We start from the raw sequence: 17347 nt of genomic DNA, 5'->3' as shown, positions 1-17347 counted from the left end.
AAATACTAAGGTGCCAATTATTCTTCTGTGAACCAACCCACATTCATCTTGCAGCTGGATCCCAAGGTGTGTGCGTGCTCAGTTGCTTCAGTCATGTTTGACTCTTTGCAACCCTATGGACTGTAGCCCGCCAGGCTCCTCTGTCCATGGGATTCTCCAGGCAAGAATACTGGAGTGGGTTGCCATGCCCTCCTCCAGGGGCTCTTCCTAACCCAGGGATCGAACCCCAGTCTCCTGTGTCTCCTGCATTACAAGAGGCTTCTCTACCGCTGAGTCACTGGGGAAGCCCAGATCCCAAGGCAGTGGTCGCTAGTCTGTGAACTCAGTGAACTGACCCACATCAGACTTGAGACTTCACCCTTCTCAGGCACAGGGCTCTCCTGGGATATGTCATTTCTTTCCAGATGAGTTGGAGCTATTCGAGTCCCCACTGTACGCACCCCTCACAAAACTGGAACAGAGTGGGTGCTCAGTAAACACGACTGAAAACAAATGGATTAACAGATGGCTGAGTAAACAGAATGTAACAGTGTAGACAGACTTTATCAGTGTATTTAATAACGCAAGTACATCCCCAAAACACACCTCTGAAAATCCAGCTTCTTTCTGAGTGTGAGAGACCCAAGACCTTTGACCTGAGCTGTCTGGGACTCCCAGCTGGAATAGATTATGCTAGGACTGGTCAGCACGTACACACAGGAAGACACTGGTCCTGTGTTTGGGTACTGGCTCCACACAGCAGCTGGACAGCGGCTGGACTCTGATCAGTGGACAGCCAGCCCCTCCAGTCCAGACAGGATAGAACTAGACGGGAAAGTCCAAAAGCATCATGGATTTGACCCAAGGAATGCGATTTCTGTCATTCAGGGTTGCTGGAAGTTTGAAAAATATCTCTAGAGACATGTCTAACCTTTCGCCCATAATAAAACTGTATCATTTTATTGCTTCAGCCTTTTGGAGATCTGAGGCTGGCTGTCATGGATTTACACTATAAATATAAACAAAATGGTTGCATTCTGTTTTACTCGTGGGAAATCTAACTGTAGCTAATACCAGAATCACTGGATCATACAGCTTACATCCACCAAAAACACCTGAGGGGCTTATTAAACCGCAGAGCCGGACCCCTCTCAGTGAGGTTCTGATTCTGTAGATTGAAAGGGGCCTGAAAACCTGCATTTCTATCAAGTTCCCACATGATACTGATGCTGCTGATCTAAGGACCCAATGTAAGAATCACTGATGCAGACATCAAATATGGACTCCTTTGCATTTTCACTGCCAAAATAAAATGTGTTTAGATCGAGGAGTTCCTCTAATCTGTTTTTCTTGGTCAATAGCAGAAACATCACATGAAACATATGAGATTAGAAACAACTGGAAAATATCAGAAATGCACTAGGAATTAATTAAAAAACAGAACTCACCCCCACATCTTTTCTCTTCTATGCTGCTGGATCTGGCCACAGACACTTCTGGAAAAAAAGATTCAATCACAATGTATGAAGGGAAGGAAGATCACATTAATGATTCATTTACAAAGTGTCTAATGATTTTGAGTTTTATGTGAGTCAATGTTTCGAAAAGCGTAATCAATTTTTTTTAAAAACACAATTATTTGTTTGTTTTAGCCAACCTGAGATGCATCTGGTCAAGGTCATCTTGATTGCAAAGGAGTGAGATTCATTACAGCAACAGAGAATACTATGGTCTCCCAGAGTGAAATCAGGGCACTTGTTTCAAAACAAGGGTGGAGTTTGTGCAGATTTTCTGTTACAATGTATTCTGCTCGCTGTGGAACACTGCAGCATCTGCCTCCCTGGTTTCTGCCTCAGATCTTTTGTCTCATCAAAACCAGTGTTGTCACATTCCCTGGGGAGGAGACCGTTCCACTAGAGCTCAAAAGAAATTGCCTCAACAAATAATTTTCCTACTCAGAGCTCATTCATGCTGTCTTCCATGCTTATGTGAAACCCACAAGTAGGATGCCAATAAAAGGAGAGATCCACCTAAATGTTTAACTCCCAAGGATACACACCATTTCAGGAGTCCAGAAATGCTCCTGATTTTTCATTCAATAGCAAGAATTAAAAATATGTCTATGGTTGAAAAGGAAGCAATAATAAACACTCCTGCAGTTCTAGACGGTGGAAGATTGAGGTGCCTTAGGAGGCCTAAGGTAACTTTCTCTAAAACACGACTACATTTTCCTTTAGGGGAAAACAAGGTATTCTCTATTGCAACCTTTTAAGAGGTTACTCTCTGCTTTTGGTCCATGTCAGAGTCCTAAGGGACATGGTAGAAATATGTGAAATATTTTGTAAGTATCTAGCCCATGCCTTTTGGTTTGGTGTTTAGATGGTATCACCACCTCAATGGACATGAACTTGGGTGAACTCTGGAAGACAGTGGAGGACAGGGGGGCCCACTGTACTGCGGTCCATGGGGTCGCAAAGAATCAGACAGTTGAGTGACTGAACAACAGCCGGTGCCTGGGTGAGCATGTGATGGGTGATAAGCTATCACTATTAACCAAACATTGATTTCACATGGAAAGGACTGTAGCCGAAGGGCCAGCCAACCTCTTCTCTAAGACGAGAATAAGGATCGGTTTCCATTTTCCCAAATATACTAAGATTACATGAAAAGAACGGTCCTTTTTTCTCTGTGCAAACAAATATGCACAGCATGGCCAAAGCATTTAATCTAATATTTAAAAAAAAAACAATCTATTTTCATTTTTTGAACAAACTGTGTTATAGTCAATAAATTGTAGAAGATATTGTGCTTAAAAAATCTTAAAACTCATGGCCTAAATTCAAGTCTCCAACTGCATTACCCACAAATCCATGCATGTGTGCATGCCTGCTAAGTTGCTTCGGTTTTGTCTCTTTGCGACCCCAAGGACTGTAGCCCACTGTGCTCCTCTGTCCATGGGATTCTCCAGGCAAGAACAGTGAAGTGGGTTGCCACGCCCTCCTCCAGGGAAACCTGTATCTATATCTACACCTATACCTCTATCTACATCTGTATCTATGTCTACATCTATGTTTATGCCTGTATCTATGTCTATACCTGCATCTGTGTCTACACCTGTATCTCTGTCTATATCTACGCCATGCCCTCCAGAGGACCTTCCAGATCCAGGGATTAATCAGCATCTCTTACGTCTCCTGCTGCTAAGTCGCTTCTGGAGAAGGCAATGCACCCCACTCCTGTACTCTTGCCTGGAAAATCCCATGGATGGAAGAGCCTGGTAGGCTGTGGTCCATGGGGTCGCTAAGAGTCGGACACGACTGAGCAACTTCATTTTCACTTTTCACTTTCATGCACTGGAGTACTCTTGCCTGGAAAATCCCATGGGTGGAGGAGCCTGGTAGGCTATGGTCCATGGGGTCTTGAAGAGTCGGACCGACTCAGCGACCCCATGGACCGCAGCCTACCAGGCTCCTCCGCCCATGGGATTTTCCAGGCAAGAGTACTGGAGTGGGTTCTTTACCACTTCTTATGTTTCCTGCATTGACAGGCAGGTTCTTTACCACTGGCATCACCTGGGAAGTCCCATCTATGTCTACACCCTATCTATACATCTGTATCTTACATCCAACTCTCACATCTATATCTATGTCTACATCTATATCTATGTCTACTCTATATGCATGCATGCATCTGCATCTACACCTGTATCCACATCTATGTCTACACCTGCATCCATATCTACATCTACGCCTACATCCATATCTACGTCTACATCTATATCTATGTGTGTGTGCATGCTACATCACTTCAGCTGTGTCCTACTCTTTGCAACCCTGTGGACTGTAGCTTGCCAGGCTCATCTGTCCATGGGATTCGCCAGGCAAGAAAAGTGGAGTGGGTTGCCATGCCCTCCTCCAGGGGATCTTCCCGACCCGGGGATAGAACCTGCATCTCTTATATCTCTTGCATTGGCAGATAGGTTCTTTACCACTACACCACCTGGGAACTCCCACAAATTCATAACCACCTTGAAACCATAAGAACTGATTGAATGATCTCTTGTTTTACCAAACAGAACCTCAAAGATCAGTTAAAACTCCTACCCATGAATCATTTCCTCCTGAAACATTAGAAGTGATTTTGTTCACACTAATAAGCATCTCTGCCCCCTTACCTGGAATGAAGTTGGAATCAAAAATGCAGGGCCGGCTTTCTGTGGTGTTTCCGGAACACTGGCTGCCCACGGGGAACAGAAGGACGCACTGGCGGACACGGACCTGGACTCCAGCCACGTCACACTCTGACCACTCTGACCACTCCGACCAGCTCTCTGCAGGGGCCGGAGGAGACGAGATGCGGCAACAAGACCATTAACATCCACCAACCTGGAAGCCTGGCAGCTTACCGACATTGAGTTTGCATACGATATTTATAGTTTACAAATAAGATAGACTCATATCTCATGACCAAGTTCAGTAAATAAAATACACTGGAGCATGAATCAAAGAACTCATATACCTTTGATTAGAAATAATGTGCTTAGAATACACTTTCTAAAACACACATTATTTTAATGCTCTAAAGTAATGTTAGACACTATCCTGCAGGATCATTCACACTCACATACGTCCCTGGAGAATTTCTACAGGTCTCAGCACCCAGGCAAGAGAACTGAGAAAGTCTTGGCTGCTGAAGGGGGTTCAAGCTACTACACATACTAATACTTTCTTTTCTGTTATGAAAACAGCCCTGCAGAGTCAGTACACCACTGGCAGGCGGCACTTGAGGTAGAATTCGTTCTATCCCGTGTTTACTGTGCCTGAAGCACCAAAGATCCATGAACAAGTCTGGGTCAAGGTCAAAAGATGAGCCAGCTAAGGTCACTTTACCCCAGAGGAGGAGATTCCCTAGGATTTGTTAAATTCGCCCGGGTACATAGATGTGTGAAAAGAGAGGATTAATACACATTTTAAGTGAGGAGTTTAAAAAAAATGAACTCTCAATAATATTTCTGAAATATTAATAATATAAAATATTGTTAGTACACACTTTGCTTTTTTCTTCCTTTTTTCTACACACTTTGGTTTTTTCTTCCTTTTTAAATATAAGTATCCTCTTTGCAGTTCAGGGAAAATCTGGAAACCAAACTTGTGTTTTGATTGATTGTAAAGGGTACAGTATTTCCTGAGAAATGTGTAAAGTAACTGCTTTTGGACTGACTGAGGACACAGTTTCTAAACACTTCTCAATATACAGGAAACCTGCATGGAAAATATTCTGGAGCTAGTTAAAAACACACACACACACACATACACACACATTAGTGTGTTTCAAAGTTTAAGTCAGATTCAGAGGAGAGTGTCTCATTTTCACTCCAAGTGGTCCCTCTATGTTAGAAAAGTGAACTACTCTTGGATGGGGAAGGCTCTGCAGGGTGTCCCCTGGGCACCTCGGCCGCCCAGCCTTGGAGCCCGGAACCCACGCCTACGGCCCTGGGGGGATTCCTGTGAAGCCACTCCATAAAGGCTCTCTGATTCCCACCCTGATTCTCAGCAACAAAATGTCAGTTCGCATTCCTTGCCTGCCTGCTCAGTCACTCAGTCATGTATGACTCTTTGTGACCTTATGGTCTGTAGCCTGCCAAGCTCCTCCATCCATGGGATTTCCCAGGCAAGAATATTTGAGTGGGTGCCATTTCCTTCTCCAGGGATCTTCCCGACCCAGGGATTGAACCCACATCTCCTGCACTGGCAGGTGGATTCTTTACCACTTGAGCCAGAGGGGAAGCCCCTCAGTACCCATTACCAGCTTCAATACTATAAGAATGCTTGGTCATCACCAGTTTCTGTTGCTAGTTCTGCAACCGTGGCATGGTGAGAATGAGTCCATCGTATTAGCAGAACAACGTGTTATGAAGTCACTTCACGGGCAACACTGTGGCACCGCTGTGTCCCCTCTTTTAGTCTTCCTGAGACACACTTCTGTCAATTTCACCATTCCGCCAACAGAGCGAAAAGTGAAAGTGAAAGCCGCTCAGTCGTGTCCGACTCTTTGCACCCCATGGACTGTATAGTCCATGGAATTCTCCAGGCCAGAATACTGGAGTTCCCTTCTCCAGGGGATCTTCCCAACCCAGGGATCTAACCCAGGTCTCCCGCACTGCAGGCGGATTCCTGCTGAGCCACAAGGGAAGCCCAAGAAAACTGGAGTGGGTAGCCTCTCCCTTCTCCAGCAGATCTTCCTGACCCAGGGATCGAACCGGGATCTCCTGCATTGAGGGCAGTCTTTACCAAGGGGAAGGCCAAAATCGCCCTGTCCTCTGCGCTGGGCAGGGAGGGGCTGCTTACCGGGGCAGGGCTGCGTGTTGCAGAGCGCCTCCTCTGTGTGCAGTCCCAGGCAGATGTCACCTCCGTAGGCGGGGGCTGGGTTTGTGCACGAGCGTGTCCTCATGTAGTGTCCCCCTCCACACGTTGCCGAGCACGTGGACCAGGAGGACCAGCAAGACCACATGCCATCCACTGGGAAGGGGCAGAAAACCACAGCACTTCTGAAACCCACATCTGACCGAGCTGGTGGGGCTGCCCAGGGTCTGCACCGCGGGAACGCGTCGGGCACACCATGGACCATCACAGGAGGGCATATGGGGTCTCCCACATTCCTCCCCATGCTTCCTCAGTTCCTCTCAATTCTTCCAGGAAATACTTCTAAGCATGGAACATGCAAGCGTAAGGATGATTGAGGAATGCGTGTATGTCTGTAGAACAAAATCCAGCCTCTGGGGCTGACCATGAACCTGGTTCTGTAGCTGTTCAGGTGAAGCTCCAGCTACCGCTCACTGCTGCCAACCACACAGGACAAAACCAAAGTCTTAGGCTCCCTTTGTGTTCCTTGCAGTTTACTGAACAAAGTGTGGACTTCAGGATTTCACGGACAGAGAAGCAATAAGTGTTCTTAGCACACCACAGGCGCCTAATATATGTTATAGACAGAACACTGTGGTTATTTAGTGGCTAAGTCATGTCTGACCCCATGGACTGTAGCCCGCCAGGCTCCTCTGTCCATGGGATTTCCCAGGCAAGAATACTGGAATGGGTTGCCGTTTCTTTCTCTGGGGGATCTTCTCAACCCAGGGATCAAAGCCACATCTCCTGAACTGGCAGGTGGATTACCCCTGAGCCACCAAGGAAGCCCATAATGAGAAAACTCATTTTAAAATAAAATACACCGCCCCTTTGTGGACCCAAGAGGATGGAGGAGGAGTAAATTCATAGAAAGGGAAGAGTCCTAGTTGAGGCAAAAATAGCCCATAGCCGGCTGAGCAGCTCAGCATGCAAAGATACGAGCTGTTTCAATCCCTGCGTGTTGTGGTAGGAATTTTCTAGGAGGCGGGAGAGAGAATCAGCATTTGCCCCACTTAGCCCCTGAACTTGTACCCTCCCAAGTGGAAAGTAAGAGGGCCACTCTGAATGTTTTCACAGCCCTCTAGGGAATCTTGGCTTTCAAAAGAGCTATTGCAATACAACAAGGTTATGTATACACAGTGTTGGCTTGACCAGCAGATCCACAAAAATAAAAGCAGCCACTAGGTCACAATGATGGGACGTATCTGAGACGGACCCCAGCCTAGCACCTGAGGGCCTGGGCAGCACCCAAGAATCTGCAGGAGTCTGCACATTCTGCCGATGGCAGCCAGGGCTTGTGTCTGGAGTCCGGGGAGGTGGCGTGGGCGAGGGGTCCTGACTTTCTCATGCTGCCTCCCGGCCTCTCTTTACAGCACAGATGCTAATCTAATCATGTGGCCCCTCGGGTTCCCTCTTGGCCCCCCGTGGGAGGAAGAGCCCTTTGACTCTCCACACTGGGACTGTGGGAAAGACATGACCTTTCCCAGCCCCTCAGCATGGCTCAGCCAAGAAAGCTGGGTAGTTTGGAGGGAAGAATCTCCTGAGGCTGGAGAAATTTAGGCAGAGATAGTCTAGGAAGTGCAAAGTAGCGGGAGGAGCAGGAACATGACTAGGAGCCCCCACTACAAAGCTAGGGACTGTATATTAAGTTTAATGTACATGTTTATTCACCCACCCAACTATCCGCCCACCATCTTCTCATCATCCATCCATCCATCATCCGCCCACAATTCGCTCATCATCCATCCATCTGTCCATCTAACAGATGCTGTCTAAGTACTGTTGCAAGCCAGTTCCTGGCTTAAGGAATCCAGGAAAAAAATTTTTTTAACCAACTGAAAAAGATGCTACAGATGCAGGCTTCTGTGCCTTTAAAAACCCTGTGCACCATACTTAGCACGACCCCTTATTTCTCACCCCTGCTTGTCTATATGGCCTACTCGCATGTGGCCCTGAGGACTCAGCCCAGGGGCAGCCTGCTCGGTACAGCTGCCCTGATTCCAGCTCAGTGGGTCCCTGGCTGAGGTAGCCACCACGTCTTGTCATCAACGGAACAGCTGGTGACCTACTAGGCTGTCATTGTTCACAGGATGCCTCCTCACTAAATTCTTAAGTTCCTTTCCAACCTGGACCAGGTCACTGAGTCTTTCTCTGTGCTGTGCTGTGATTAGCCCCTCAGTCGTGTCCGACTCTTTGCGACTCCATGGGTTGTAGCCTGCCAGGTTCCTCTGTCCATGGGGATTTTCCAGGCAAGAATACTGGAGTGGGTTACCATGCTCTCCTCCAGGGGATCTTGCCAACCCAGGGATGCAACTGAGGCCTCCTGCACTGCAGGGCGATTCTTTACTGTCTGAGCCACCAGGAAAGCCCAAGAAGACTGGAGTGGGTAGCCCATCCCTCCTCCAGGGGATCTTCCCGACCCAGGGATCAAATCCAGGTCTCCTGCATTGCTGGGGCATTCTTTACCAGCTGAGCTACCAGGAAAGCCCGAGCCTTTTTATATTGAGTAAATAATGCAGAGTGGGTTATCAAAAATGTCTGCTGAAGAACTGAATGAATTAAAAAAAAGGAAGATCAAGTAACAAACTGCTTATTTTCATATCCTTCAACAACCATCACTGGAGCTATTTGGAGCGTGTGCCAGGCTCACTGGGAGCTGAGGGCATGGTCAAGAGTGAGATGGTCACCCTCCTTGGGAGGTCACTCTGACAAAGTCGAAGGCAGGATACAAAACCCCAGAGCCCAGCGCGCAGGATGGCCATGCAGCATGGGGTTAAATGAAAGCTGCTCTGACATGGGAAGGCCAGACGAAGCGATCAAAGTGACACAGCTGCACTCAGAGCCAGGGCAGGAAGAAGGCAGAGATGGTCAGAGCATCAAAGACGACAGAGAGCCTTTGGAGCTGTGTCAGTGCGCAACACCCTGCGTGGGGCCCTTGCAGCTCATTTATTGACCCTGCGCTTGTGCAGGAACTCGTGGACTCAGGGAGGAGACTCTGACAGCGCACCTCCAGTGGGCCTGCCTGAGAGGCGCTACACGTTTAGAAGACTGGACTCAGGAGGAGGTGGACACCTGTCAGCTGAGGGCACCTGGGGGCGGGCTTGGCAGGCCCCATGGGGGCTAGCCCTGTTAACTGTCACTCTGGTGAAGGCTCTGCGGTATGAAGGGAGGCCAGTTCTGGGGGGTTGGGCCCATCACAGGCTGGGAGGGGCCAGCCTCCCATGTCAAAGACAGGACATGTCTCTCCAGACAACGAAACCCAGCCCGCTTCTCCTGAGGTGCAGTGCCTGGGCCCACCATCCCTCAGAGGGGCTCTGAGTATGTTCTGGTTTCTTTAACAGCAGCAGAAACAGATGAACATAATCTGGTCTAGGTTATATATGTCTTTATAGCAAGGAAGTTGGAAGATCATCTCTACATCCATGTATCTAAACTGATATGTATACTTACATCTATGTCTGTGTCTACACCTGCATCTACTTCCACATCAACGTCTATGTATCTAACCTATGTCTATGCTGTGCTGTGCTAAGCCACTTCAGTCATGTCTGACTCTTGAGACCCCATGGACTGTAGCCCGCCAGGCTCCTCTGTCCATGGGATTTTCCAGGAAGAATACTGGAGTGGGTTGCCATGCCTTCCTCCAAGGAAATCTGTATCTATAGCTACACCTATATCTCTATCTACATCTGTGTCTATGTTTACACCTATATCTATGTGTGTGTGTGTGTGTGTGCATGCGATGTCACTTCAGTTGTGTCCTACTCTTGTAACCCTATGGACTGTAGCCCACCAGGCTCCTCTGTCTATGGGATTCTCCAGACAAGAACACTGGAGTGGGTTTCCATGACCTCCTCCAGAGGCTCTTACTGACCCTGGGATTAATAAGCATCTCTTATGTCTCCTGCATTGGCAGGTGGGTTCTTTACCACTAGAACCACCTGGGAAGTCCACAATTTTTGTATCTACACCTCCATCCACACCTGTGTCTGTATCCACTTATCTATCACAAGTTATACCTCAAACATAAAGCCAGGGAAGACGGATGAGAAGGTCTTCCAAGACCTTGATGTTTCAGTTTTTCCAGATTTCGGGACCTGCTCACCTGGGCAGGGCAAGATGTTGCATTCCTGGTATTCCAGGGACGGGCCCAGGCAAGGCATGCCCCCGAACTTGGGCTCCGGGTTGTTGCAGACACGCTTCCGGTTCCGGATGCCCCGGCTGCAGTCTCGGCTGCACTGTGACCACGACGTCCAGGCCGACCACGCCCCGTTAACGGTGTGGGCGGAGTATCTCCCTGCCCGCAGGAAATCGCCCGACAGGCCTGCCAAGGAAATGGCCCAAGTGTGATTTAGTCAGGAGCTCTTAGAGTAACCAGAGTTCAAACTAACTCTCATTCTGCAGCCACTCTCTGCTCTGCCTCTGCAACTACATTCTCAAGTATCCATGGAACAATTTTTACACTGCAGAAGCAAAAAACGAAATAAAAATAAAATTGCAGTTTGCCTGATAATCTCCTATAATTCAAGTCTTCTATCTCCACAGTTGCTATTAAATAATAGTGCAAATAAGACCTCGATTTGTGAATGTGGCAAAGTCCTTGTACAATAACAGAGTTCTTTTTTTTTTTTTTGGTAATAGATCACTTATTGTTCTGAGAAACTTCTTTCAAAGAAAATACAGCCTTCTCACTTCCATTGGGAATTCTGCAACAAATTGTCCTTGTGCAATTTGTGATTATTTTGATGAACATGTCTACTGCCTTAAAATATTAAGAAATACTCAGTCATTTTCTCAAATGGAAGCAGGGTGACATGGGTTTTAACAAAAAACTCTCAAAGTATGCCATGAGGTTCTGGGTGTGAGGAGGCAGACAAGTACGGATGGTTCTAGGCTTCTTGGTTGCTTACTTAAAATCTGTGGCTCAGAAACCTACGTGGGGTGCTCTTCAGAGAAAATGGATGAGAAACCTATTTCTCTGATGGTTAATCCTTTGTGGTTAATCAATACAGAACACACAGTTTAGCCTTGTTTTGTGTGATAGGAGCCAAACAAGTCCAATTCTGTATTCTCAGGGTATCAATACCAAGACGGGTGGCTGGTAATTAGAACCTGAAGCCACTAAGACACAGAAGGATGAAGTATTTTTAAAACTATGCCCACAATATACTTTTAGAGGAAAGGTAAGATGTCTTTTTAAAATGGATATCAAAATTTTCCTTAGCTTGTATTACTATCATTAAAAATGAATGTTAATGTTGGTTTTATATATATATGAGAAAGGAAGGATTAAAAAAATATATGTTCAGAAAAGAGAATAAAGAAACAATGTCATTCATTTTCTCTTTTTCGTCTTTGATGTCATAAGAATTAAGTTCACAGCCTGCTCTGAAATAAAGGAATACATGACTGAATTGAAGACAGGGTTGCCAGATTTAGTGAATAAAATACAGGAAGCCCAGTTAAATATTAGTTTCAGATAAATAACAAATAATATTTTAGTATAAATATGTATCTAAGTGCATGGGATATACCTATCTTAAAAAAGACACATGGAACATGTGTGTGTTAGTTGCTCAGTCATGTCCAAGTCTTTGCAATCCCATGGACTATAGCTCACCAGGCTCCTCTGTCCATGGACTTCTCCAGGCAAGAATACTGGAGTGGGTTGCCATTCCTTTCTCCAGGGGATCTTCCCAACCCAGGGATCAAACCCAGGTCTTATGCATGGCAGACAAATTCTTTACCATCTGAGCCACCAGGGAAGCACATAGAACATACTTAAAGTAATTTTTGAAAAATATCTGAAATTCATATTAAATTGCACATTTTGTATTTTATTTCAGAACCCTACCTTGAGATCATAAGACCATCCCTTGTGGTATGTAGATATCTAAAATGGGTCTTCAGTTATCTATTTCTTGGTATTCCATCACCTATCTTTCTTTCTCACTAAAGTAGGATTTTATAATGAATCAGAATGCATATCATGTTGCTTGATTTTTTAGGTAGGTAGTTTTTATTCATTTGACTTAAAGTGTATACTTATTCAAATAAAATACTTCACTATGGTAGACTTCCCGCCCCCTTCCCCACCAAGAAACAATGAACAACTTGTATAGCTGCTGAACTACAGGGAACAGAATGGTGTGAGGTCAGGAGACAGTTAATGTCAGTGGAAATATGACTGGGAGTGGCTCTTGAGGGCAACTTTTGAGCCCCAAAGCATCCAGGCTGGCAGCTCCAGGAGGAGGAATGGAGATCTGAGACCTACAGGTAGCTGGTGACCCTCACTCAGAGCCGCTCCTTGTGAGTGCAGCCCTGTGACAAAGCAGGAGCAGACTCATGGCGCCTCCATAAGCTTATCCCACCCACGGCAAGCCCAACATGGTGACTCATCAGCTCTGTGGTCCGTCAAGGCCAATCACTCTGAACCTATAAATGATGTTGATGGTGACTGTGTATTCTCTACCACAGTCACATTGGGAGAATAACAGAATCGTAAACGAAAAAGTGTAAGAAATGTTCAAGCAGGCCCAGTGTAAGATATGACTCTACTGTTCTCATCATCTTGCTTCAAGAACCATCTTATTTTCTTTTTAACATTGCACTGATTTTCTTAAATCAGATGAGCATTAGAGGAGAGATGAAGACAGAAGCAGAAATGAATCTCTTTGGGATGGCCAACCTCACTTCCTTTTCTGTAGTTGAGACACCTGAGCCCCAGAGGGAGCTAGTGAGTTGCCCGCTGGGTACAGGCAGGAGTGGCATTAGTGGCGGGAGGTGACCATTCAGTGGCAGAACCCGGCAGAGAGTGGATCATCCCATCTACCTTAGTGCTCTCCCTACATAAGTCATACGGCATTGAAGGGATTTATACAATTATAAGGGGCAAAGCAGTTTCAAAGAGTATTAGAGGATTCTCACATACTGCCTTTTTTAGCAGAAAGATTCTTTCATAGATATAAACACAGATATGCACTTCCTTTGTCTTTGTCCCATTTGGGGAGTAAAAAAAGGAAAAGCTTTATTTGCAGGTTAAATTTCAGTGCCAACTGCAAAGGGATCTGTACAGTCTCTGACATCAACAATGATAAATATATATAATTGTGTGTGAATAAAAGTGGTGATGGAAGAATGCAGAGGTTTCTTCAGTATATATTCTGATACTAAATGAATCTCCCATAAACTTTTCTGAACTCATTATAAATATGGTGCTATTTTGAGGGACGGAGTCAGGGAACCACCCCAACATGCAACTGAATACTTATAGTAAGAGTCTTTCCCACCAGTTCGCTATAAAGTCAGTTCTGATGTAGAGAGATCATTGTTATAAACATGGCTAAGCCATAATGAACAGGAAAAATCCACCCCCCCCCCAACGATTCTATGAACTTGGAGAGGAGACAGAATGCCTGTCCCTGGAAGCAGGTCAGTCCCTATGGAGTCGCTGACTCACCGTCGGTGGAGCAGCCACTGGTTCCATCACTAGAGCAGTACCGCATCTCAATTCTCTGTCTTCCCACTTCCAGCAAGTTTGGATCAGGCAGACGGGCTTTGCACGTGTACCGAAATCGCTGCTCGTAGTGACCCCCATTGTCAGAGATGTTGACGGGCGTCCAGGGAGTCCAGGGCGTGGTCTTTTTCAGCTCAGGGCATGGGTTGGTGTTACAAGGCTGGTACTCCTGGGAGAGAAAATGCATGACATGCACTTATCATACTGCAGAAACAGAGCCTAGTGCTTCCTTCCTTAGGTGAAAGACAGGATTCTTTAAACTTCAGGTCCTGAGACCCAACAGCCACTCTACAAAGTTAAAAGCACATTTTTTGGGTCAAATTAGGCATTTAAGAGAAGTTAACTGCAAAGGAATATGCACAGTTTCCCCATCAACAATGAGAATGAGACAATAAATGTTATTGTATGCGAATAAAAATGGTACCTATAATTACATTTACTGAAAGCGAATAAAGATGGTGAAAGGGCTTCCCAGGCAGTGCTCATAATAAAGAACTTGTATGCCAATGCATGAGACATAAGAGGTGTGGGTTCGATCCCTTGGTCGGGAAGATCCCCTGGAGAAGGAAACGGCAACCCACTCCAGTATTCTTGCCTAGAGAATGCCATGGCAAGAGAGGTCTGGCGGGCTACAATCCACAGGGTCACACAGGGTCAGACACAACTGAAGCGACTGAGCACAGCAACAAAAATGGTGATCCCCCAAATCATCTTCCTTTCACTTAATAATCACTGAAAATGCTGTTTATTCTGATAGGTTTAGCTGTTTTTGTTTTTTAAGATTATAGTTAATTAAAATGATGGAACCAATATATTTGTTTTTAGGATGATAATGTGTTTGATTTGAGATTTATGAATAGCTTAAGCTCTGGATCACAGATTCAAAGTGTTAGAAAGGTAGCTATCCAGTTGATAACACAATACATGATAACTTTTAGTCTATAAGAAATTTCCACAAGGTAATGGTTTTTCTCAGTCTCAGCTCCCTTTCCTCACTGCCAGGTGCCTCCTCCAACAAGCAAAGGTGGGAGGACCCAGGCAAGTGGGCCATGCAGCTGTGGGTGGTGCAGTTTAGGACCATACGTCTAGGTCTAATTATTTGACAAGAACTTTAAGCACTATGTCTCCAAAAACAAGACCAAACCTAAGGGGTGCAGAGTTTGACCTTGAACACAGCACTAGATCCCAAGTCCTCCTTTTGACAGCAAAGGATGTTTCATTAGAGAGAAGACCTACAACATGCAACACACTCAATGATGGCCACATTTTTAAAACAATTTTATTAATTTTAAAAATACATATCAAATGGGAGTAAAGTAGCTTTCTAACATTTATTATGAGAGATAGTAAATTTTTCATAATAAACATGGCATCCAGGCCCATCATGTCATAGCAAATAGATGGGGAAACAATGGAAACAGCGACAGATTTAAATTTCTTAGGCTCCCAAATCACTGCAGATGGTGACTGCAGCCATCTGAAATTAAAGAGTGTTTGCTCCTTGGAAGAAAAGCTATGACTAACCTAGACAGTATATTAAAAAGCAGAGACATAACTGCTAACAAAGGTCCATCTAGTCAAAGCTATGGTTTTTCCACTAGTCATGTATGGATGTCAGAGTTGGACTATAAAGAAAGCTGAGAGCTGAAGAATTGATGCTTTTGAACTGCGGTGTTGGAGAGACTCTTAAGACTCCCTTGGACTGCAAGAAGATCCAGCCAGTCCATCCTAAAGGAAATCAGTCCTGAATATTCACTCGAAGGACAGATGCTGAAGCTGAATTTCCAATACTTTGTGAAGAGCTGACTCACTGGAAAAGACCCTGATCCTGGGAAAGATTGAAGGCAGGAGGAGAAGGGGATGACAGAGTATGAGATGGCTGGATGGCATCACTGACTCAATGTATATGAGTTTGAGCAAACTCTGGGAGATAGTAAAGGACAGGGAAGCCTGGAGTGCTGCAGTACATAGGGTCACAAAAAGACACGACTTAGCGACTCAAGAACAACAAAAATTCTGTCCTTTCCTCCATCTCTTTCAGTTGAATATTTAGATGTTTATCCCTTAGAGCTAACAACGAGAATTTTCCAGTAACAGGCATCATCTATTAACCATGTACCATGGGAAAAGGATTTCAATTTTTATTCCTTACCCTCACTCTGCATTAGAGAAGGAAATGGCAGCCCACTCCAGTACTCTTGCCTGGAAAATCCCATGGATGGAGGAGCGTGGTAGGCTACCATTCATGGGGTCTCAAAGAGTCATACCCGACTGAGTGACTTCACTTTCTTTCTTTCTCATTCCATGACTCCAACATTGATGCAGCTTTCTCACCTCCTGTCATCTCAATGCAGTCACGCTGAACTTTTGCTTAGATCAAAATCCAGTGTTTACACTCGTTGCTAGATGAACACTACCCATAGGTGACTGTTGTGGAAAACTGATTAATTTCTGTCTTGTGGCCAGTTCCTTCCCGGCCCGAGGCAAGGGCTCTCCTGTTTTGTGGGGATGGTTTTCTAGTCTCTATGAACTTGTCATGCATTCGTACCCCCTCCTCATCAGATATTTGGACACAGTAAGAACTGTGTTGCCTGGTGTATGCTTTGAAAATAAAGTATTAGTAATACTGTATAAATGAAGTCTGGTAGGGCAGAAAGTAGCCATGTGCATTCAGGCCAGAAGCTTTAACTGGAAGCCTATTTAAATGTTTATTTTGTCACAATTCTAATTATTTAATTAGTTTTCTCTACTCAGTGTCCATCTTTTAAAATTTTATACAAAGAACCATAATCAAAGGTTCTTCATTTTGTGATTTGCAGGCTTTTAACAGAAAATATGTAATCACTGCTTTCCTACTTTAATATCTACTGCATCCCTTCCCCATCCCACATGGATGGCCCCCATCTCCACAGAAACACACACTGGAAGAGAGATGACTTCATTTCCTTTGCTTATAGCATCTTTTATTATGGCATCTTTTGGATGCTGCTTTTTAAATGAAAAAAAAAAAAAAAAAGCTCTAATGGGTGAAATAAACCTAATCGTGTGAAGTACTAGACAGAACATGTTTGTGCCTTTTTCACTTGAAATGGAGACCACGGGATAGGAATGCCTTCGACCTTGTCTCCAACCATCCAGGCCCACAGTGTGGGCTACTGCCAGCCCCAGACTGAAATTCCATGTGCATTCCTTTCCTCACTCTGTGCCAGCCTGGCTGGGCAAGTGCCCACGGGCTCCTTGCCAAAATGGACTTAAAGCACATGCTGCTCATGGACCCCTGCTCTTAGCATTAACACATTTGGCATCACCCGCAAACCTAAGATCCCGTGTCTCAAGAAAAAAAAACGTATAAAGTCCAATAATTCTGAGTTTCCTTGCACCAGAAATTTCACCTCTTCTATGGAGACGAAGCTTTGGTTTTGAAACAGATGAGTAGAGAACATATTTTAAA

General features: G+C 45.2%; 1 protein-coding gene across 3 annotated transcripts in view; it reads right to left on the bottom strand.

Annotated features, from left to right (window-relative positions):
* The window catches only part of SEMA5A (semaphorin 5A), a 568430-nt gene that overhangs the window by 15263 nt on the left and 535820 nt on the right, over window positions 1–17347 (bottom strand). For 2 of the 3 annotated variants that reach the window (XM_010816848.4, XM_002696441.7), the window contains 5 exons: window positions 13840–14065; window positions 10486–10704; window positions 6327–6497; window positions 4154–4309; window positions 1428–1475 (listed from right to left, as the gene is read on the bottom strand). In XM_010816848.4, the coding sequence (XP_010815150.2) occupies window positions 1428–1475; window positions 4154–4309; window positions 6327–6497; window positions 10486–10704; window positions 13840–14065 (820 nt within the window). Of the gene's footprint in view, window positions 1–335; window positions 483–1427; window positions 1476–4153; window positions 4310–6326; window positions 6498–10485; window positions 10705–13839; window positions 14066–17347 lie in introns of all 3 variants that reach the window. The other variant, XR_009491999.1, reaches the window with a different exon arrangement.

The sequence above is a fragment of the Bos taurus genome, chromosome 20 (assembly GCF_002263795.3).
Source record: "Bos taurus isolate L1 Dominette 01449 registration number 42190680 breed Hereford chromosome 20, ARS-UCD2.0, whole genome shotgun sequence".
In the NCBI taxonomy this organism is placed as follows: Eukaryota; Metazoa; Chordata; class Mammalia; order Artiodactyla; family Bovidae; genus Bos; species Bos taurus.
The sequence above is the reverse complement of the archived record's forward strand: the minus strand, read 5'-3'. Positions and strand labels throughout refer to the sequence as shown.